At 34.2% G+C, this 25,244-nt stretch overlaps 1 protein-coding gene across 3 annotated transcripts in view; it reads left to right on the forward strand.

The window, feature by feature from the left end:
* The window catches only part of LOC140436630 (glucose dehydrogenase [FAD, quinone]), a 73,795-nt gene extending 50,009 nt beyond the window's left edge, over window positions 1-23,786 (forward strand). For 2 of the 3 annotated variants that reach the window (XM_072525621.1, XM_072525620.1), the window contains exons 4-9: window positions 1,096-1,346; window positions 1,540-1,983; window positions 5,135-5,278; window positions 8,680-8,920; window positions 12,155-12,458; window positions 13,972-23,786. In XM_072525621.1, the coding sequence (XP_072381722.1) occupies window positions 1,096-1,346; window positions 1,540-1,983; window positions 5,135-5,278; window positions 8,680-8,920; window positions 12,155-12,458; window positions 13,972-14,193 (1,606 nt within the window). In that variant the 3' untranslated portion in view covers window positions 14,194-23,786. The remainder of the gene's footprint in view (window positions 1-1,095; window positions 1,347-1,539; window positions 1,984-5,134; window positions 5,279-8,679; window positions 8,921-12,154; window positions 12,459-13,971) is intronic. The other variant, XM_072525622.1, reaches the window with a different exon arrangement.
* The last annotated feature ends 1,458 nt before the right edge of the window (window positions 23,787-25,244 follow it).

Here is a 25,244-nt window from a genome sequence, read left to right on the forward strand (position 1 = left end):
ATAAAATACGCAACACTTCTTGAAGGTCTAAGCTATACTGAATCAATTATGTCATACGGTGCACTTGACCCAAGAATTGAGTCATCGGCCTGTAAGTAGAAACCGTCATGACTCAACTCTTGAGTCATCGGCAGTCAACGAGCTAGAAACGAATTGATCGAGAGTAGTGAATTGATGTCAAGAACCGCTATTCTATGACGCTACCCGTGACAACGCCATCTTGTGGTGTTAGTTTCATGACGCTTGCCTCAGCATTTTATTGTAAAAAAAATAATACAACTCGAGTATAAAAGTTTTGCTTCAAAAAATTTAAAAATTGTAATAAATATTTGTTAATTAAAAAAAACTTTGATTTTTTAGGTTTTATTGTTAAATAAACTAATTTATTTTTATACATTGATTGATATGTCCATTTACTTCTCGTTTTTGGATTGGCAAAACATGATAATATATGTCTACTATTCTGAACATATTTTAAAAATTTTAAACTGTTTGTCCTTGTGTCGTGTTTTGTTAATGTACAATTTTATGTTTATAACATTCTCAACAGATTGTTGGATATCCCAAAATTGACGAAATGCCTCTGAAGATGCTCTAGGAAGCGAAAGTACTTGGGCAAGATTTAATTAATAAAACTGTGCTCGATATCTATCTGCCTTTAATTTGATAAAAGTTCATATAAAGTTTTGCCATACTGCTACAAAAATTATAGTGTAGTTCGATAAAAAATACTTGGTCAGAAATGAATAAAGGGAAACAGCGATAACGAAAACGACAGATAGAAAGCAATAGAAACACTTACAGAATGAGTAAGAACAGACGTCAGAATGGTACGAAGAACGTTGAAAACAAAGAAAATAAAACCTACAAACACGCAACTTTAAAAATTTGCGAAATATAATAAAGTAAATAAAATGCTGTGAAGAGCTGCGTAGAGCAGTGGTGTATTCATGAAAACTCTGAATAAACGAATAATATAAATCCCCATTAAAATATAAACAAATAAAACGAACTTACCGATCAAAATTGACAGTTTTATTCTCTTATAGTTTGCTAAGTTACTTCTTAAACCTAAAAATATACATTTTTGTTTAGAACAGAGCCGCAGGAAACGGCATGTCAAGCTATGATCGAGAACAGATGTAGTTGGACGAGAGGAAAAGTTTTAGGAGGATCCAGTGTTCTGAATACCATGTTGTATATCAGAGGCAATCGACGAGATTTTGACAGATGGGCGGAATACGGGAACTATGGTTGGTCTTACGAAGAAATATTGCCTTACTTCAAAAAGAGCCAAGACCAACGAAATCCTTATTTGGCTAAAAATACACGATACCATTCCGTAGGTAAGTCTACATTTAAATATACTTTTACATTGTTAAGGTAATCAATGTCAGCATTTTTCTGGTGGTTGTCTTTTTTTCCTGCGAAAATAAAAACATTTATGCAATTACATATGTTATTATACTGCACAAAAATATTTATCGAAAATTTGTACTGAGTTTAGTAAACACAACAAGTTTTTTTCTTTGGTTTTAGGTGGTTATCAAACTGTCCAAGATAATCCATACAACACACCACTGGGCATCGCATTCTTGGAAGCTGGACAGGAAATGGGCTACGACGTAAGGGATATAAACGGAGAAAAGCAAACAGGTTTCGCCCTATACCAGTTCACTATGCGCAGAGCAGCTCGTTGTAGTACAGCTAAGGCTTTCCTGAGACCAATACGGTTGAGAAAGAATCTTCACATCTGCATGTATTCACACGTCACTAAAGTTTTGATAGATCCTGATACTAGAAGAGCGTATGGCGTGGAATATATCAAAAATGGACAAAAGCAAACCGTGTTGGCGAAAAAGGAGGTTATTTTGTCAGCTGGTGCTCTGAACTCTCCTCAACTACTTATGTTAAGCGGCGTTGGACCAAAGGAACATTTGGAGGAGAAAGGGATACCGGTTATTCACGATTCACCAGGAGTAGGTTTGTACTTTCTACATATTTATCACTTATAATTGGTATACAATAAAGAACAACAAAAATTCCCTACTTCAATAAACTTTGCCTAACTCAAATAACATACATCATCTCTTGACGTAATCTACAAGGTTTTACAGTTATAAATTTTTTAAAAGTTAGGAATACATTAAAATTGTGAAGAGCTAAATCTAGTAAGAATGTCTCGATATTTCATAGTTGAAATCTCCCAATCTTCTCATTCGTGAAAAAAGGATGTTTTCTACAGTAAACCAGGAATTATCTCTAAGATTTTTCTCCAGCTAAAAAGGAATTATCTCCAAGATATTTCTTCAAGTTAAAGATTCCACCTTAATCAGTTGATATTTGGCAGCAGACATTGTAAAATAGATATGGGAAATCAAAAAACATTAGCAAATACATTTCCAATCGATGAAACTGTCCTCTATGCAGAACCACCTCAATCTCTGCTTGGACTGTTGTTTTCATTCAACTGTATATGTACTTTTAAACTCAAGTATGTGAGAAAAGGATGGTTGGCTCATTTGTATATGATCAAAGTTTGATAACTACTTTTCTTCTACTAATTCTTCTCTGTAAATGTGCCGTACCCATTTCTCTCATATATCTACAGTCTTAGCCAATCTCATATACCTTTAATCCTCGATTACCCTGGTCGACAAATTTTTAACTTTTTATTTTTTCTACATAATGTACATAATTTAATTTTTTATATAGCAGCACTTTCCCGTAGAAATCATCTGCAAGAAAGAAAAAATGTAAACATAAGCTAGCAAGTAGATAGTTAGAAGGCGACTTTACGCTGCTAGATTGTCTTCTAGAAAAGTATATCAAGAAATTTTGCACGAGAACACTTCGCTCGAACAAAAGCAAATTGGAGTCGTGTATTGTTTTTCGATGAATCGCGATCCTATCTAAAGATTCTAAAAGATATATGATGGATATCTGATTTTGCTTTTTTTTTAACAATCATAAAAAGTGAAAAAAACATTTTTTGACTATTTCTTATAGGGAAAAATGGTTCAAATAAAAGTTGCAGATCTTAAAAAATTCCTTAATTTGCGAGATTTTAAATAAATACATACACAATTGAGCGAGATAATTACAAAAATCCCTTTTGCAGGAATTTATAACTGTTAATAACAGCAATTTTGTTTATTGTATCTTCTTTTTCATCCTCAGCTTTTCCCTTTTTAGGGGTCGCTGTTCTTCATTTAAACCTTTCTCTCCCAAGTCCTCTGCAACACAGTCCTTCCATCTTCTCATCGGTTTTCCTCTACCTCGCCTTCCATCAACTTCTAACAGTTCTATTCTTTGTCCCACATAGTTTTCTTCTCTACGACTGACATGACCAAACCATTGCAGTCTTTGTTCTTGAATCTTTTTGAGACTGTAGTCACCCCGACTCTTTCTCTAATCAAGTCGTTTCTGATCCTGTCGCTTCTAGTCTTACGCAACATCTACCGTAACATTTTCATTTCAGCTACCTCGATATTCTTTTCATGAATATTCTTTACAGGCCACACTTTACCACCGTACACCAACGCACGTCTGAACACACTCTTGTATATCTTTCCTAGTCATTCCACCACCCCCCACCCCCTTGCTTTCAGTTGAACCAACCAGCTTGTATCCTGTGGGTAATTTCTCGATCTAGTGTCCCATTTTCCGTTATGTAGGAGAACCAAGGTATTTTAATTCTCCTACTCGTAGTAATTTTTCTCCAAGCAATTCTATGTCCCCAATCATTCTCTTCCTCCCAGTCACATATACTCCATTTTCGACCTGATAACCTTAAGTCCTCCCTCTTTAATAGTCCTTCTTCAATAATCCAACTTCTCCTAGAACATTTCTTTGGTCTCCTCTACTAACACGATATCATCATCAAACCAAGGAGGCCTCTCCCTTACTTTCTCTGTCAGTACATCTATATCAAGATTAAGTAGGTAAGGAGTAAGTCACCTTGATGCAAAACAACCGTCGTCACTGGAAAACTTTTGGTCAATTCGACAGCAGTACTTACTTTGGTGTACTTTCCCTCATACATATCCTTCACGAGCCTTACGTACTTCTCAGGAACCCATTTCTCTCTCATACGTCTTAATCAAAGTGTATTAACTGTCTCAAAGCAAACAGACATCGTTGTTCTTCTTCCTGGCATAAACTCAAACTGTTCTTCTCCTATCGATGTCTCTCTCTTTAACCTTGGCTCTACAGTTCAAAGAAGCATAATCAGCTGTACGTCTTCAAGGATTTGTCATCAGCTATCCCTCATAACACTTTTACTTAAAATCAATGATTTTTCACAGATAGACTGGGGAAAAAGTTGTAAGAGTTTGGCGTGAAACAAACTCTCAAGCGTGTATTTCTAATCGACTTCGATTTGGTAGAGGATCAGTAAGTTCGAGCGTCCATGGCGCAACTGTTTTAAAATTACGGTTCGAAATTACGATTGCACTCGCAACTAGTTTGTTACCGTCGGCAGTGTAAAAGCACGAGGATTCGCTCACGAGACGATCCGCCTGAAACTAGTTTTTTACTGGTTTCCAACCGTTATTTTAAAATAGTTGTGTGGTGGGCGCTCGACCTTAGGACCCTGGTAGGGGGAGGCATATCTTTTGATGCTCCCGGAGCAAGTGTTTATAGAGAATGAAACGTTGACTGTAACAATCTCATGCAAAGAATCCCTCCTCGTTTGCAAGCTGTCATTACCGCCAGAATAGGGTATGCTTGCTACTAAAGTCCTTAAAATTTCTTTTGTTTTAACGAGAAGAGTATCAAAGTAAAACTATTCATAATATTAAAGTATCAAAATTGTTTATTTTCTTTATTTTCAATAAACTTTGAAAAATAAAAACTGTTTTGCAAGTAAACTGTATTCAAATAAAAAAAAAATTGAGAAAAACATAAAATTTTCTAATAAAACTTCAAATTATGGTGTAATTCCAATTTTATGCTCGGCAGTATATATTAAACTGTGTCAGAATACTACAATATACAAATACAACTTTTTTAACATTTTATCACAAAAATATTGCAATTTGAAGGTCTTTGTTAAGTTTTGAAGTCAATGGTGTATGTTTTTGAAAGAAATAAGATGTAACATTTATATCTTAAATAATTTTATCAATTTTAGGTGAAAATCTACAGGACCATATAGCTTCAGTTGTGACCTTTCTAATAGATTATCCAATAAGCCTGGTAATCAACCGCCTGGTTAACATCAATACAGCATTGAGATATGCCATCAAGGAAGATGGTCCTCTAACTTCGTCAGTAGGTAAAAGAGACTATTTACTAGACATATTATGAACATTAAAAAAACAAGCACAACGTGATAAGTAAACGTTTAGCACTTAAAATCTAATTATCTGTTGATAATACGTCTTTTTGTAGTTTTCCAAGAACAACAGTTTAGTAGCGTCTTTAAATCACAAAGTTTTAACACTGCTAAGCTAAACTGGTACTGTCCTACTGTCTTCTTTGTGATCCTTGATAACCTCCTTTTTATTATTGATGTCAATATTTTATATGTTGTATTTGGTAACGTTATTCCTCTATAATCTTCACAAATTTTTTGGTCTCCCTTTTTATGTATTGTTATGATCTGCCTTACCTCCCAGGCCCCTGGCAGTTTCTCTTCTTTACATATACGAGTATTTTTCAATAGTGTCAGTATTTTTCCTCTCAGTTCCCTTCCTCCGTATTTTATTAGTTCTATATTAATTCCATCTTTACCAGGGGCTTTTCCATTTTTGCTTCTCTGCATTAATTCATCCAATTCCTCTAATGTTGGTTTTTTTGAAATTTAGATGTCTACTTCATCTACTTCGTCTGCTTCTTCTTCGTGCACCGTTTCCTCCTCGTTATGCATTTCTTCTCCTGTTGTTTCCTCCGTCAAGAGCTCTCTGTAGTAATCCCTCCAGACTTGTATTCTTGGTCCTCTATTATCACTGTTCCATCTCTATTTTTTATTCCGTTTGTTTTGCTTTTGTATTTTTTGTTTTCTTCTTTAATCTTTTTGTAAAAAAATTTCGAATTTCTGTTTGTTCTTTCCTGCTCTATTTCCTGCATTTTTCTGTCTACCCATCTTCTTTTATTTTGCCTTATCACTTTCTTAGCAATTTTTCTTAATTTTTCATATTCTTCGAGGTCTTCCTCTTTATCCGTTCTTAGCCATTTAATTCTGGCTTGAACTTTTTTTCTGTTATTTCTCTAGATTCTTGGTTATACCATCCGTTGTTTGTTTTATTATGACTTTTACCTACCTGCATATTTGCACCTTCTTTTATTGATTTTTTGATTGTCTCTCATACTGTGTTTATATCTTCTGCTTTATATTTCTCTTTTATTTGAACTGTTACAGCCTCTTCATATTTTTTTTCTTACTTCTACTACTACTACTTGTCGGTTTATAACGTTCTCCGCCGTTTTCCGACTTCCAATCGCCACTTAGATCGGTTGTTCCATAGATCTTCTTCTATGGCCCTCTCTCTCAGTTCTTTATTTATTCCTTCGCTCCAACTTTTTCTCGGTCTACCTCGTTTTCTCTTTCCTTCTGGTTGCCACTTTAGTATTTCTTTTGGCATTCGTTGTTCGTCCATTCTTTGTATGTGTCCGAACCAGATAAGTTGTTTTGTTGTTAGGTCATCTGTGATTGTTCGTTTGACAGTGTTCTTTCTTTCAGTGGCCATGCCTCACAGCTGTATAAAGTGATACTTTTCTTACTTCTTCATTACCCATTTTATTGACATTCCACTTTTTATGTTGGTGTTTCTGTTTTGTTCCAATTTTAACTTTTTGTCTTATAGTGGCTGCAACCATGTAGTGGTCTGAATCTGTACACGCACCTCTAAATGTTCTTACATCTTTTATTGACGAATGTTTTTGTTTATTAATCATTATGTGATCAATTTGACTGTATGTTTTCTGATCTGGTGACCTCCATCTTACCTTATGTATTTTAGGGTGTTCAAATTTTGTTGAGCTAATTAACAAATTTGTTCTTGTTGCTAGGTTACATAGTTTTTGCCCATTGTCATTCGTGTTTTCGTGTATTGTATGCTTTTCTGCAATTTGTTGTAAAAAGCACCCTTTTCCAATCTGGACATTGAGGTCTCCTAGTACAAATATGACATCTTCTTTGGGTATTTTTTTTATCTCCTCTTCGACTCTATCATAAAAGATTTCTTCTTCGTCTGCATTGTTTGTTTCTGTGGGGGCGTATAAGCTCAAGACTGATATATTAAATGGTTTGTTGTTGACTCTAACATAGGCCATCCTTTCGAATATTGGCATGAAATTTATAATTTTCTCTCTTAGGTGCCTTAGTATCATGAATCAAACCCCTTTTTGCACTTGTTTCTTTCCTCCTGAATAAAACATTGTAAAGTCTTGTTAATCAATCTGTCCTTGTCCCTCCCAACGTAATTCTTGCAGTGCATCAATATCTATTTTATACTTTTTGAGTTCTTTGGCTATTGAAATACATTAGAAAAACGCTCAGGAAAGATGACTGAGGATACAGAGGCCTAGTGGTGGCCTTACGAAGTTCGAGAAAAAATAAAAGAGAAGAGAAAACTAAATGCCAAAAAATAGGTCGGACAAAAAACAATAAGATCGTCAAAAAGCGAGCGAAAGTAGCAGTAGCAAAAGATAAGCAGTAAGAAATAAAAACTTCTAGTGTTTGTATAATTTTTAAAATTAATAAAATTATGAAAATATCCAAATGAATTACAAATTTTCAAACATTTTCGGTCCTATTATCAAAGAATATATTATCATCAGTAACACTTGAAGAATTTGCAAAAAGCCACCTTATGGTTTATGGCAGGAAACAATAAAAATAACTAAAATAAGAATTCATTACCCCTACGAAGTAGGCAACACACATATCACGGATGAAAAAACCCTTTAATAGTATTATGAATTTATATGGATGAATTTCTAAACCAGCGATGTTAAAATATTGTTTAAAGTCTTCTTTTCGAATTTATGAATTTCAGTGTTTCTTTAATTTTTAAGTATTTCTTTTGATATTCTTATAACTATTGAATATTCTTTGTTCTTCAAAATTTAGTTTTATTAGTTTTTCCTATAAGGTAAATAATTATGTATAATTTATTGATCACAACATTAAAAGTTCTCTTATTCATTTCTTAAACCTATGGTCATGTTCATTTTTTAAAGAATGTGTTCCTGGGATATAAATTATCATATATCTTTCAGATTTAAGACAGTTTTATTACTTCTTAACCATTATTGAGTTCGTCTTCAAGTCGAATTCCGACCAATATAACCTTTGTCTATCCTATGATAATGGATAATATAAATAATAATATAATCTATATGAATATACTCTACATATGGTTCTTATTTTTTATTTAAAAAACTATAAGAAAGTTGAACTTTAATCAAATAAAAGGCAGATATTGAGCATAGTTTTTTATTAAATCTTGCCTAAGTACTTTCGCTCTCAGAGCATCTTCAGGGGTATTTCTTCAAAATTATAGGCTATGCAACAATTTTAGGAATGTCATTAATATTAAATAATACATGTACACAACACTAGATAAAGGACAAACAGTTTAAGAAAAAATTAAATTTGAAGAAGCTACATAGTGGGTGACAGCAGGAGAGAGAATCAATATTTTAATAAATTATATGATAATTTACTTGCAGGTTTAGAAACTGTTGGTTTCATTCCAACCAAATATGCCAACCAAAGCGACGACTGGCCTGATATGGAGTTTATGTTAACCAGTACCACAACCCCTGCCGATGGTGGTACCCAAGTTAAAAAGGCTCACGGACTTACAGATGAGTTTTACAACGAAGTCTATGGAAACGTAAACTACAAGGACACGTTCGGCGTTTTCGCGATGATGCTAAGGCCAAAGAGTAGAGGGCATATCAAATTGAGGTAAGATTTGTGTTATTTACATCCATAATTTAAGTTTCTACGTCTCATAGACTATATTCTTGTGATTCCTTTTACCAAATCTATGAAACTTCTATTTATTTAAGTTTCGGCTTTTAAATTAGAACACGTTTTTTAAATACGGTCCTTTAGAATTTGCGAATTAAAAGAAATTGCTGTTTTTGTGACTATAATGACACTACAGCAGCTCATAATAACAGAAATCCGTCCCCACTGATGTTAATATTGGAATACTTTGCACCATCCACCAAAAAGGAGATATCTTAGAGTGCTCTAACCACAGAGTAATGCAGCACATAAAATATTCTCCACTACAGTATGCCACCGTATGGCACAATATACAGAACGAATGATAGAAAAATAACTGGTTGCTTTCAGAGGTGGTAAATCGATAATTCATCAAATTGACACCCTGAGACAAATATTACAAAAAACACTGGAATATGGCATAGAAATTCACCACATATTTATAGACTACAAGACAGCCTACAACTCTGTAAATAGAAGATAAGTGTTGGAGCAATAAAAGACATAGGCGTATCAAATCAATTGATGAGTTTAATAAAACTAACTCTTGAAAAAGTTTAATAAAGAGTACGAATCCAAGGGAAACTGTCTGAACCTTTTAAAACAAATACCGAGCTACGCCAGGGAGACCCTCTCTCCTAGATACAGGTTAGAGAAGAGGAAGACCCAGAACAAAGTTGTTTGATAACATCGATGAAAATATGGAATATAAGGACAAACATTTATACTTGTTGTTATTTAAACTGTCCAATGTTTGTCCTTCATTAAACTTGAGAGCTAGCGTGAAGCTATTTTGATTGATTTTGTATTTTCAAAATGCCCTTTCCCTGTTGTAAACTATATCCCCTTTGATAGGATTTTAAATAAATAAATATCTTAAGAATTATAATAAAAATGCACGCGGTACCTAGAAGAAGAGAGTAACAAACTACAAATATGACACAAGTACAATTTGGAACTATGTAACTTATACGGAACTAATCATCCAGCCTCAAGAGTCCACTGCTGAATATAAGCCTCTTCCTCATGTTTCCAACCCCGTCTCTCTTGCGCCGCTCTCATCCAGTTTTTATTGAGTCTTCTTAAATCGTCAGTCCATCTTGTAGGTGGTCGACCGACGCTTCTCTTGTCTTTCCTTGGCCTCCATTCCAATAACCTCTTTGTCCATCGCCCATCTGTCATTCTGGCTATGTGTCCTGCCCATCTCCATTTTAGTCTGGCTATCTTCTCGATGATGTCAGTCTCTCCGGTTCTTCTCCTGATGTCGTCGTTGGTTATTCTGTCTCGCAGAGTTATTCCTAACATGGACCGCTCCATTCTTCTCTGCGTGACTCTCAGTTTGGTAGCTGCTGCTTTTGTTAAGGTAAGTGTTTCTGCTCCGTACGTCAAGACTGGGAGGACGCACTGATCAAATGCCTTTCTCTTTAGGCATGTGGGCAGCTCACTTTTAAAAGTTTCTCTCAGTTTTCCAAATGCTGCCCACCCAAGGCCGATTCTTCTCTTCAGTTCATGAGTCTGGTTAACCCTGCCAATCATAATTTCATGTCCCAGCTATTTATATCTATCTACGAGTTCTATTTCTTTCCCACCAATACTGATGTTCTGGTTGGGTACCAAATTGGTCATGATTTTTGTTTTCGAGATATTTATATTTAAACCTACACTTTCTGTAGCCACAACGAGTTCCTGTACCATCTCTCTTGCCATACCTAGATCTTCAGCTATTATAAGTATATCATCGGCGAAACGTAAGTTGTTTAGATATTCTCCATCTATTTTTATTCCCTTTGTCATCCAATCCAAATTCTTAAAAGCATGTTCTAGCACCGTATTAAAAAGTTTAGGTGACATTGGGTCTCCTTGTCTAACCCCCCCGTTCTATTTTTATGCGATTACTGTTAGTATGTAATCTGACAGTGGTTGTTGCCTGCAGGTATATTTTGTATAATAATTTAGTATATCTATAATCTAGCCTGCATTCTTTAAGCGCCTGTAATATTTTGCTTAGCTCAACTGTGTCAAAGGCTTTGTGAAAATCGATAAATATTAGAACTAGAGGTTTATTGTATTCCACTGCTTTCTCTATTAAGGTTTTTATACTTTGTAAATGCTCATTTGTTCCGTAACTTTTTCGGAATCCTGCCTGTTCCCTTGGTTGATAAGTCCTAATTTTCTTTCCATTCTCTTAACTAGTATTCGCGTAAACAACTTATATATATGGCTGAGCAGGCTAATCGGTCTGTAATTCTCTAAATTTGCTTTGTCTCCTGCTTTGTGTAATAGAATCATAGTAGCGTTGTTCCAGTCTGTTGAAATATTGGCGCTGTGAAGGCAGATATTGAAAAGTTGTTTAATTTTTTCAAGTAATACATCCCCTCCAATTTTTAGTGCTTCTGATACTATTCCGTCTTCACCCGGGGTTCGATTATTTTTCATTTTGTTCAGGGCTTCTTTGATTTCTGATTTTGTTATATCGGGTATTAAATCTGATCCTTGGTTTAATACCCCAGTTTTTAGTGTAATTGGATGTTCCGTATTGTTATCTTTTTTTCTTGATCTATATAACTCTGTGTAGAACTCTTCGACTATTCTTAATATTTCATCTCTGTTCGTTGTTTCTTCTCCAGTTCTGTTTCTCAGTTTGTTAATTTCTATTTTCCCCGTTTGTACGCTCCTCTTCAAAACTTTCATGTTCTTATTTTGCTCTATTGCCTGTTTTGTTTTTTCTACGTTGTAGTTTCTTATGTCTTTTCTTATTGCCTTTGTGATCGTCTTATTTATTTGATTTATCGCTTCTTTGCTTGTAGTGTTATCTCCTTTCATTTGTCGCCTTAGTTCTATAAGGGTTTTCGTGAGTTGACTCAGTTTTTCATCTTTTTTGCTTGTCGGACAATATTTACGGAAAATATTGTACGGAACTGAGGAAGCAACTAAAGGAGCAGAAAGAAGAAGTTTTTAATAAAAAACACAAGTTAGGAGAAAAATAAGTTTTAGGTTTGACCAATATAGGAAACTTGAAAAAACAAAAAAACAAAAAAAATTTATTTTCCAAAAAACTCAAATTTAGGAAGTACTCGTATTGTAATTCCAATAATAATGGAAAATCTTATTGATTTATTTATAGATAAAAAAATCAATTTATATTTTAAAGAATTCTTTTAATTATTATTTATCCGTTTTTTGTTTTAGGTCAAAAGATCCCCTCGATTATCCTCTCTTCTACCATAACTACCTTACACACCCCCACGACGTGAACGTTCTAAGGGAAGGAACAAAAGCAGCCGTAGCTTTTGGACAAACGGAAGCTATGAAACGATTTGGGGCGCGGTACCATAACGTACTAGTACCGAAATGCAAGCACTTGCCCCCTTATACTGACGAGTACTGGGATTGCTACATAAGGCAGTATACTCTGTCGATTTATCATTATTCTTGTACGGCGAAAATGGGACCTCCATCGGATGCGTATGCAGTAGTAGATCCAGAGTTAAGGGTAAGCATATGGTTGTTGGGTAATAAATTTACATATATTAACAAAAGAAAGACAGAGAAACAAAAATAAATATGTATATAAAGTTCATATGACATTCATTATCTCGAAAAAGCATATGATACAACACTTCGAGAGATTTTGGCGTTAAATAAAAAGCCAGATGAGTACTAGAAAAATGTGAAAAGTATATATTATGATACAGTAGAACTTTATAGAAGAATCAGTGGTCAATCGGTAAGAGTGGTATTTTTGGACGAAAAAAATGGTACAAAAACCAGACGGAGATGACTCCAGTAGAATTGGGAGAATATACACGAAAAGAAAAGGTGTAACTTAACAATCCATTATGAACAAAAAGCAGGGAAGCCTAGGAGATTCTGAAAAAACAAAGTTAATTATATGTTAGAAAACAAATAGTTAAAAGATGGAAATAGGGAAAACACAGAATATAGTTAAGATCAGAAAAACAAAGAAAGATGTATGTACAAAAACTTTTACGATTTTAATATAGACTCCCTTTAAATTAGGATCTATGGACAGTTATCAGTTGTTTTTTATCAATAAGTAAACGTTTTAACATAACTTCATTTATTTTATTCATTTATCTGATTACACTCCCTTTTATCAGATCCAATACTAATGACTTAAATAAGGACTAAGCACTGAGCCTTCATGCAATGTTATTTCCACATATCAAACTTTTATACACTTTTCATAATCTTGCCATCCTTGCTTATTGAGTGCCAATCACAGAAGCCTATCATTTTTTCTTCAGCCAAGCTTTTTATCAAGCTGATATTTTTCGTTAATTTTTCAAATCTTTCATTAATTTCATTTACAGTCCTACCAATATTTCACCTTTACATAATATCTTTTACTCTTCATTGATATATGTTTATGTTAATGAAAGGAAATATATAATTGTAAATAATAAAAAATCGATTGGCATAACTCATAAATCATTATCAAATCAACAGAGAAACGAACTTACCCTTCTAGTGGTGGTGTAGTTGACAGGAAGATGAAATCAGCGTCGAAACTCATCGTGCCGCCGCGTTGCTATAAGGAAATGATTTACTACGTCGCGACGAGAAGAAATGAATTCGACTTAACGGTAGAGGCTTGTTCGTGTGCTGACAAAATCCGCTGTCATGGAGGTGGTGGTTTTGGGGATATTTCGGATGGCCAGTGCACCATAATAAATTAAAGCTGTCATCTCAAGCTTTTCGTACAAAGTTGCGTCTATATTTCTTAAAGAAATTTATATTTTAAAAGCTTTTATTAAGTATTCGGGGTTAAAATTACTGGTTTCTAGAAATATTGTGATTTAGACAAGTGATTCTCGGATTTGACAAACACATGAGTATGCCAATTTTAACGAGGGAATTTTAAAGCAAATAATGAAGATGAACAATGAATTAAGTAATTAAAATATATAACTAAATAAGGTCATAACAAAATATTTAGGTAAGCACTAAATACTTTTCCTAATTTGTTTTCCTCTTGTTTTTAGGTATACGGTGTTTCTGGATTACGAGTGATAGATGCTTCTATAATGCCGTTTATAACAAATGGAAATATTAATGCACCTGTTATTATGATAGGAGAAAAAGGAGCAGATCTGATCAAATATTATTGGCTAAATCCAACAACTAAGAGAAGAAAACGCAGCATGGATGTTATATACAATGTTAAAAGAAATGTAAATATAAAAGAAAATTGCAGTGTGACTTAGGAAACTATTAATTGTGATATGCTGATTACATGGTAGAGGGTTCGAAAATTGTAGTGTGATATAGAATGTTTTATATGATATAAGTGTCAAGCAACTGTGGTGAAATTATTTAAAAACTGTTCATTGTTTTGTTATCGATTTTTGTATAATTATGGCGATACTATAAGGACCAAAAATTTTTTGTACAATTCAGCAAATGTCAATTACGGTGAAGTTTCGTGGCGCGAAATTTAAAACACCCTTTTTGGGTGCACCAAAAGCGCGCCCTAGGTTGAATGGAAACTGGAATGGACTGAATCGAAAGCACAAATACCCAAATACAGAATAAAATACATTTCGACATAATATTTATTCATTAACTTATTAAATTAAAACAACTTACTAAATAAGTTTGTTTAACAATTTTTGCTTTCATGTAATTATAATTTTAATTCGAAGAATTCGTTGGGTTTGCTGACATACTCACTGTTCAAATTTAATTTCAATTATTTTTAATATTTTAATGTAAAATTACGTCAGTATTTACCGTCACAAACCCTGTTCTGCGTTGCCATGGCAATTGAAATAAGCAACCGATTTTCACTGCATAAAAGTCTGTTTTTGCATCTTGTCAAGCAGAGTTGTAAAGTAAATGTTCGACTATCAGTCTCTTTATTTTACATTTTTCATTTCAAGAGAGTCTGTCTAAATCCTTCAGGCAGACTAGTAGAATAATCGTTCGACGAAATTAAAGTCTCCTTAGTCTATACTTTCAGAAAAGTTCTTAATCAGCATAACATACAGTCCATTTTAACCACGAAGTAGTTTCTTACACTCACTATGAAGCGTTTGGAAATGACATTTTAAGTTAATTAGGTTTAATGCTGTCTACCGCCAACTCAGCAAAGATACACACGAATGTCTTACTTATTCATTTACTTCAGTTCACGTACATCCAAAATTTAAGCATTCTTGAGAATGTTTTCTAAATTTTATTCTCGGATTCACGCTCGTCCGTGAACTTGTTGATGCTTGACTGTCATCCAATACAAGCTTATGACAGCTTAACACTTTGTCTTTCCATTTTTTCATATTAGGTCCCCCTAACGTTGCCAATTACATTGGCAAGTTTTTGACGGTCTTCTGCTAATCGAAATAGTTGTTCAACCCTGCGTATTCCTGTCCAATCGCGAATGTACTTAAGTCAAGACATCTGCTTCCTTCCAGTTCCTGTGATATCCTCAATTTTACCTTTTATAACAAGCTGAAGGATTCTGTACCGGTCTCCTCTAAAAACATGCCCTAGGTATGATTTTTTTCTTATATTAATAGTTCCCAATAACTAACAAACGGCATTTGCTCTATTTAGCACATGGTATTCGGAGTATTCTTCTATGTAATCACATCTCAAACGCCTCTAGTGTGAATATTTAATACTTCTTCTTAACATGTCATACACCAAAGTGCGTAGGCGACTATCTCATTACTAGAATTCTGTTCTTGGCGGCGTGATACAGCTCGCCTGTATTGTGTATTCCTGTCCATTCTTTAATATTCCTTAACCAGGATAATTGTTTTCGGCCGGCTCCTCTCCTACCTTCGATCTTCCCTTGTAGGATTAACTGTGGTATTTCATATTTTGCTCCTCTCAATATGTGCCCAAGGTAACCAATCTTGCGTGTTTTAATTAATTTAAAGAGTTCTCTTTCCACGCCGGCTCTCTTAAGGACGTCATCGTTTCGAACTCTATCCACCCAAGGTATGCGCATCATTCTTCTTAATGACCACATTTCAAATGCTTCAAGTTTGTTGATAGATGTTTTTTTCAAAGTCCACGTTTCCATGCCATAAAGCAAGATGGACCATATGTAGCACTTGACCATTCTGTAGCGTATTTCGAAATTTAGGTTTTGATTACATAGGAGCGGTCTGAATTTCACAAAAGCTTGTCTTACCATTTGTATTCGGGTTTTTATCTCTTGTTTGATTGGTCATTGATTGTGGTGCCAAGGTATTTAAAAGTTTTCACGCGTTTTATGCGATCGTCACCTATGCATATTATCGGGTTTCTGGAGGGTTTCTGCTAATGACCATATATTTCGTTTTCAAAATGTTGATTTTGAGGCCATATTTTTTACCTATGCTATTCACCCTATCAAGTAATAACTGCTGATCTTCCAAATTATCAGTTATAATCACTGTGTCGTCCGCATAGCGTTGGTTGCTAATTGGTATGCCGTTCACCTTAATGCCTAATTCCGTGTCTTCTAATGCTTCCGCAAATATATTTTCAACATATAAATTAAAAAGCATCGGAGAGAGTATGCAGCCTTGGCGGACACCTTTCCGGATTTCAAATTCATCCGTATATTGGTCTTGATCAATCCTCACCTTTGCCATTTGGTTCCAGTATAGATTCTGAATAATTCATATTTAATACAGTGAACTAAAATTGAGAATTAAAACATACATAACGTGCACATTCTCAATAGATTCGATAGCGATAGAAAGATCGACTCAAATGAGACTGGGACTGGCTGGAATTGCAACTGGCTTTATCGAACATTCTCCTCCTCTCTATAAGAAAACATTTCTTCGCATCTGCGCATGTTCGACTTTACAGAATATTCGACAAAAATGGGAATTTACTCGAGAACCGCGAAAATATCCGATACAAAAATAGACACAAAAGCAAATAAAATGAACCAGATCTTGTTATGCAAATACTGAGGATCGATCTTGCCAAATGTTAATAAACTTCCGTATTGTTAGTAACTTAACCGCTTAATATTAAAGTCCTACGGTAGGTTTCTTCTTCCTCTTTATAAGCAAGGTTGTCCTTCCATCTTTTCGCGGTCGTTCAATACTTCTTCTGCCGATTGGTGACACGGGTCTCCTCCATTCTGCTTATGTGGTTATTCCATTCTTTTTTTCTACTTTGTATCCATTCGTTTATACACTGTATGTTACATTTTGCGCGTATTTCCTGTAATTCTTCTCAATACTCTCATCTCTGCCGTTTCCAGTAGCCTTTGTGTTGTGGCTGTGTCAGGTCTTGTTTCTGAGGCATATGTGATTATTGTCCTTACACTGGCTTTATAAATTCTTGACTTCATCTCAGTGTTAATGAGTCTGTTTCGCCATATACTGTTATTAAGGTATATTCCAGTCTATTTGCATTTTGTACTTGATCTCTCACTTCTTTGTCCAGGTCTCCATAGCTAGACAGTGTAATTCCCAGGTATTATCAGGTTTATTTCCACTACTTGTTCAATACTGATGATATGAATTTCTATTTTACATCTGGTTGGTTCTTTGCTGACTACTATTGTTTTAGTTTTCTAAGATGACATTGTCATACTAAATTCTTTTGCTCTTATGTTAACTCTGTGGACCAGTCTTTGCAGACTATCTTCATCTTGGGCTATCAATATTGCATCGTCTGCAACAGTATTTTTATTTCTTTGTTTCCCAGTCTTGTTAACGCTTTTGATGATTTCATCCTTGATCAAATTGAAGAGCATGAATCCCCTTGTCTTATTCCGCTACCTATTTCTATAGGTTCTGTAAGTTGTCCATCTATTCTGATTTCCATTTTGTTGGTTTGGTAGATATTTTCGATAGTTTTTTATAATATTTAGGGGAATTTCTCTATTATATAGAAGATGGATTACATATTTGAGTTTTACTCTGTCAAACGCTTTCTTTAGGTCAATCAGACACAGAAATACTGGTCTATTAGACTCTAGTGATTTCTCAGTAATTTGCTTTATAACGAATATTGCATCTGTACACTACGATGTATCTGTACTGATCTTTCACTACGAAAACCCTGTTGTTCATCTGCTAAACTTATACAAGTTTATACCTCTGTAGTTTTCTGGCTGTTTTTTATCTCCTTTTTTGAATAGTAGAATTAGTTCGCTCGTTCTCCATTCTTCCGGTATTTTATAATTTTACTAATTAATGTTGTTAATTGTTCTGTCATTGGTGCTCCACAATATTTCAGTAATTCGTTTGGTATCCCGTCTTTACCTGCTGCTTTTCTGTTCTTCAGGGTTTCAAGTATTTTCCGAAGTTCCTGTATATTTATATTAAGTTCTTCATTTGTGGCAATTTCTGGTATTTGCGGTTCTAGCGTCGTTTGTTCTTCCTCTGCTAGAGCTTTTTTAGGTAGCCAATCTACGTATCCGTTTCTATGTATTTCGGGTCTGTTGGTTCCTTTACCTCCGTTCTTAGACCTCTTATAAAGCGTAATATTTCCTTTTGCAGACCGTAAAAATAACGTTCCATTTCTTTCGAAAAGCGCTCCCAGTGATAATTTTTTATTTTTCTTTCAAGTGCATGTGTTTCATTTCTAATTATCTTGTAATTATGGTATGAGTCTTGTGTTTTGGTTGACATGTATTTCAGATAAGCTTTTTTCTTTTCTTTACATTTTTCCTTCACTTCTGTACAAAACCATGGAGTTCTTCACCTTGGAAACGATCTATTTTGATTTATATTTCTTTCACCAAGAACTTCCTTGGCCGAGGCTAAGATATTAGACTTACAGTGGGTTTAGAGCCGAAAAACTCAAATAGATTATAATCGTTGTACGATTAAGGGATGTACATATGGGAATTTATTAAAATAATTTCAGTTTTAGCACTGTATCAATAGGGATGGTTCAAAATAATTAGGAGAGGTAATTAAATGTTATGCAGATAATAGCTAAATCAAGTTTATAAAAAAGCTTACCAACATTACTGTTATATACACTCGCGCACCGGTAGTCGTCACATAACCAGGATTAGCGCTATTTGTCTATAACGTATTCGCGGCATTTTTTCACTCTATACACAGTAATGTTTCTTTGTGACTAGTCGTTTACTAAGCGAGGCGTAAAAAGCGTCTATCTTGTACAGGAACCAAACTAAGAGAGGCAAGCAACACGTCTGTTCTCTACAGCAACCAACTTAAGAGATTCTTCTTTTGCAATGTCTAAGAAATATCTGCATTTCTCGAAGATGGGGTTAGAACCAAGAGTAGGAGTTATTACTAATGGTTGGCTTAGGTAACGATTTAAAACTGAGGTCGGTAATTATAGGAATGATACAGTGAAAAATATAATATTGTTTTTCGCCTGTAAAAATTGAACAATCGTATACATTTTATTGTAAGATGGGGTGCGATGGAAATTATGATTGAAAATTGAGCCACGAATACTGAAAAGTTGAGAAACGCTGATAAGGCTGGGTACTGAGCGCATTTTTGCCAGAATAGCATCTAATACTAATTAACCTATAGTTTGCAAATAGGCCACTGTCGATGCAGATCTGAATGTCAACCTGCTGATCAGTTGCTGGTTGAAGAGTTCAGGTAACTCGAGACGAAAATTCGTCATTTAGTATACCTCAAGTGAATTGGCGTTTGCTGTAATTAATTGATTATATAGTAGTAAGTTATTATGCAATATTATTTAGTTCTAAAAATACTGCTAAGTATATTTTTGATATCATCAACTGTTTAAAAGATGTGTAAATAACAAGTGTATATCTAGTCCTACATTTTTTGTACATTTAGTGTGTAAGTAATTATTAAAAATATTACTGAATAAGAAAAGAGACAGCAAAATTAATTTTTGATTAGTTAATAAGTAAGTCTGAGGCAAACTTAAAACTATTTTTGGTAAGAGGTATGTTATAAAAAGCTCTTAAAAATATTTTATCAATTAGCTCCTTCGAAATGAGTCAATAGATACCTTTTGTTTTATCATTACAAAATATCTAATAAAGTAACGTAAAAAACAATAGACTAAATTCGAAACGCAGTCTACTTTTATGATGATGATGATAGTGTGTTTGGCATGGAAACTAGTCCTTTTGCCACAGATTTTTAAATGATTTATGTTATGTTTATCAATTAAAAACTTGATTGTACTAAATTTATATTATATATCCGGATGCATATAAGTGATTACATATGAGTTCGTATATAGATTTCTGATTCAATGACAGTAGGTGGGTTATGTTTACAGGAAGTTGCACATTACTTTTAACTAGGTTTTCATAAAACGTAGATGAGAGTGCTTTATTTTTAATACATCCAAACAGAATGTGATTAACATCACACTGGGAAATATTATCGCATAAACACTTTCCTGATTCTATAATGTTTAATCTAGCCAGGTGAGCAGGAACAGCACTGTGACTAGTTTTTAATCTTGTAATAGTTGCTGCTGATCGTTTAGATATATTATAATGGAATATGTGTGGTAATTCTGTTAGGGATGGTAACGTAGGATGGATCTTGTAATAATGATTATTTGAAGTATTCGCCAATATTTTCCATCTGTCTTGCCAGTTAAAATTAATTTTTTTATTATAAAAATTGATTAGGTCTGATACTGTGTAAATATGTTCTTGTATACCTGAATGAGTAGAATCCTTAGCCAGCTCGTCTACTATTTCATTACCTTTTATCCCGGAGTGACTTTTTGCCCAAATAAATGTTATATCTTTGTTTTTTATTTTTTGTTTAATGTCACATATCAGCTCACATGTTTTATGGTTTAACTCAGTATTATTAAGTCCACTAAGAATTGACTTAGAGTCTGAGATAATCACAGCATCTTGCAAATTTGCGTGCTCTAGCCAATCCAGAGCTTTCCCAATAGCTACCGCTTCTGCAGTGTAAATAGAGCAATGTGGAGGAAGCTTTATTTTAAGTGATTTGTTTTTGGAAGGAATATACACTGCAGACCCTACTTTCCCATCGTTCAGTTTAGAGCCATCTGTGTAAATTATAGTTTTATTAGTATATTCACTCAATATGGAGTTCAACAGCTTGTTATTTATTTGATGTGAATCTGAATATTTCGGAAATATAATATTTAATTTTTTGAAGATTGTATTAAATTCTAATTTATAAGATGGTTTAATATAATTTGTTGAAAGTGTAACCGGTAAATCATTGGTTTCCAGAAAGGCATCTGCTAATGGTGGTGAATTTTTTATTCTCCAATAATTATTTACTAGATTTTGTATGGATAATTCATACAGCATACTTAGTAGGCCACTTGTTCTAGCCCTTAATTTTAATACATATTTTGTTGCTAATAAATTTCTACGATTTTCTAATGGCATTTCATTACTTTCAGCAAGTAACATGGGGCATGGTGTTGATTTCATAGCACCCAAAGTTAATCTCAAACTTTTAAACTGAATACGATCTATTTTTAGTAAATGTGTTTTGCTTGCTGCTCCGTATAACACACATCCGTAATCCAAAATTGATCGCACGTAGGTCCTGTAAAACATCAATGCAACTTTGGGATCAGCACCCCATTTCCTGCAAGTGACACATTTAAGGAGATTAATGCCTTTTTCACATCTTTTTTTTACATATTGGACATGTTTAGACCATAGTAATTTGGGGTCTAGGATTATACCAAGATATTTATACTCAGTGACAACGGGTATATCATATCCTGACAGGTGTAGACTATCAGGCGTACGTAACCTATGTCTTGTAAATATCATAATGGCAGATTTTTCTGGGGATATAGTAAGTTCGTGGTCTTTAGTCCAATTATCTACTAGTTTCATGATGTGTTCCAGGACCTCCACACAATCGTCATATGAATCACGGACGGAGTAAATACATATATCTACTTTTAGTAGTCCAAATACATAGTCTACTTTTAGTTCAACACGATTTGTCTAAAATTTCTTTCCATCTCTGAAGCACCATTGCAGAATTGACACCAAAATATTCATTCAACGCTTCTATCGTTGTTTGTTTGATAAAAAATACCAAAAGAACGGATAAAAGTTTGTAGGTACCAAATCTGGCGAATAGGGAGGATATGCCGATAAATAATGTCTTATATTATCAAGTGTCTTATTAATAAAACGTCTTTATAGACTGGTACTTTGTACTGGGAAGATCTTCGTTTCTTTGGAAACTTTTTTACCTAATTATCATCAACCTGGTGAAGTAGAAGCTACTTAATCCTAGTTAACTATTTGATACTAGAAAGTGTTACGACTTCTGTTTCATACACATCGTAACAAATAGAGATCTGGTTGGATTCATTTTAAAATGACACAGCTATTGATAAATTGATACCAAAAACCTCCAACGTGTAGGTTATGGCCCTCTTTAATTTAATACCCTATTGGTTTGGTAGAAAACCTTGATAGTGCTTCACCATATTATTCACGCGATTGTAGTCTTTCTCGCTACGAAATATCAGTTCAATCAGCACCTCCACTGTGATTCGTTCACCTAAGCCACTCTCACACTAGCATCTGCCGCTCACCCAGCCTTTATATATAAATAAACAGTGTGCTCCATAATATCTCCATACTCTCCTTGCATTGTGCACGTCAGTATCCTCTATTTAAGTCCGTTTGAAGTAGGTGCCGAAACAACCATGTCTCTACAACCAGGTAATACCTGAATCAGATGATAATTTACCTCATCAAGTTCACGGTCTACCACGTCTTGAAATTAGTGATGCCGGGTCCAGTCAACCTTACTTAGGGAAAACTGATATTTACTTTATCGTATCCTTCTTCTTCTCACTCTTTATAGGCAATTTTGCTTGTTCATTGATTGATACCTCCATGGAAGGTTGTCACTCCATCTTTTGCGTGGTCGTCCAATATTTCTTCTAGCTATTGGTGATACATTTCTTGCTATTTTGACCACACGGGGTTCCCCCATTTTGCCTATGCGGTTTTTCCATTCTTTTATGTTAGTGTCCAGTCGTTTATACACTGTACGTTACATTTTCTTCTAATGTCTTCACTCCTATTTCCTGTAATTCTTCACAGTACTTCCATCTCTGCCGTTTCCAGTATTCTTTGTGTTGTGGCTGTGTCGGGTCTTGTTTCTGATGCATGTATCATTATTGTTTTTGTGCTGGCTTTATAAATTCTTGACTTCATCTCAGTGTTAATAGGTTGGTTTCGCCATATAATGTTATTAAGGCATCCTGCCAGTCTATTTTCTCTTTGTAAGAGCTTTTGCTTTTTCTTCGTCTCTTGTAGTGCACATATATCTATATTTTTTTTACAAGCTCTTTTGTAATTTCCTGCTGTCTTGGGTTTAAAGACTTCACGTTCCAAGTACCGGCTCCAAGTATATTTCTCGCTTTCCATAAGTTCGTTGTCCTCTTTCTTGCGTTGGTCGTCGTAATGATGAAATCATTCCTGATCCGAGGCATAATCAATCCTCTTTCTATGAGCTGTATTCTGTATGGGTTTAAAGTCTATTAGTGGGGTGCTAACCTTTATCCGGGCTTGGGACCGGTTACTAAACTGCAGGCGGAGTTGAGTAAAATATAAAAGCACACATGAAGCAAAATTCTCTTTTAAAAGCAGTAAATACAAAAATAAAGTTAGGTACTCCTTCTCCAAAGTAAGCTTGCTGCATTTTTAAAATTGTCTCTTTATTATATATTTTCTATTAATAATTCTGTATATCAAAGTTACTTAAATATGTAATAAAGCACCTGTTTACTCATCCTTGTATATATAGTATTAGCAGTTGGTTTAGTTTTAGATATTTTATTTATACGTTTTATCAATGTTTTCCAATAAAGTACGGTATGTTGTTTAGTTTTATTTTGTTCTTTTCTTTATGCAACTTCGGATAAATTCGAATGATATTATAAGTTCGAATTGTTTCTAATTCCCTGTGTCCGATTCTTCTCGATCGACGATGATAAAATAAAATGTTGAAGTCGTGGAGTAAAATACAGTTTTATTGGCAGCTACTCAATTGTTAAGGTAAAAATTTATAATAGACTGCGTCCCAAACTAGTTCCGAAGCTACATTTATAATCTCACTAAAATGCTTCGATTCATCAAATGAGTGTATTGCCCTTTGCATAGAACAAAAACCTTTTACTTTTGAAAGCTGGTAAATATAATTTGAACCGAAGAAATGACTGCAGGCATTTCCTCGATAAATAATAGGCAATCTATAGTTTGCATCAAGTTGAACAAACTGTAATTAAGCTATTAATCGATATGTTTAACAATTATACACGGTAAAACTATACAAATTTAGGAAATTAAGATTAATGTGAGATTACAAACTAATGGACTAATTTGTGATTGAACAAACGTTTTTAAACTAAATAAAATATAACAGTATAAAATAAGCTACATGATGAAGAAACTACAAGAAGAATATACCAAGGCTGGCCTAGATATTAACCTCGCGAAAACAGAGTACCTATCTACAAGTGAAGAAGACATAGAAGATCTACAGATTGATGACAACGTAACAATCAAAGGAAAGGATAAATTCAAATACCTTGGGTTTATAATCACGAAAAAGGCAACAACAGAGGAAGAAATTACACAAAGATTGGGACAAATAAGAACAGCAATCCGACAACTTAACTCAGTATGGTGGGATAGACACCTAAATATAAAGACAAAAACGCAGATTTATAAAACATTAGTGCGAAGTATTATGACATATGGGGCTGAAAATTGGATCATAAACAAGAAAAACAGCAGTAAGATAGTAGCAACAGAGATGGAATGCCTGCGAAGATGCTGCAGAGTAACAAGAATGGATAGGAGAAGTAATGACGAAATAAAGCAAAGAACATCAATAGAAACAGACATACTAACATATATAGAACAAAAAAGATTAAAAGTGGTATGGACATGTAAGAAGAACTAGCGACAGCAGATGGATAAAGAGAATAACCGAATGGAGCCCCATAGAAAGGAGGAAAAGAGGACGACCCCGAAAATCCTGGAGGAACGAAGTAGACGACGCCATGGGTAAGAGAGGCCTAAACGATGGAGAATGGAACAACAGAGAGAGATGGAAACGGTTGAGCGAGGGAAGGCAGTGAATACTGTAGAATCCCTAAATATATATATATATATATATATATATATATATATATATATATATATATATATATATATATATATATAAAATAAGCTCTATATAGAGAAGAAAACATAGCACGATATATTAAGGCAAATCGGATAAGATGGCAGGACATGTACTGAGATCGAATGATGACAGACTACTAAATACAACCTTTTGATAAA

The sequence above is a fragment of the Diabrotica undecimpunctata genome, chromosome 3 (genome assembly GCF_040954645.1).
Source record: "Diabrotica undecimpunctata isolate CICGRU chromosome 3, icDiaUnde3, whole genome shotgun sequence".
NCBI classification, from domain to species: domain Eukaryota; kingdom Metazoa; phylum Arthropoda; class Insecta; order Coleoptera; family Chrysomelidae; genus Diabrotica; species Diabrotica undecimpunctata.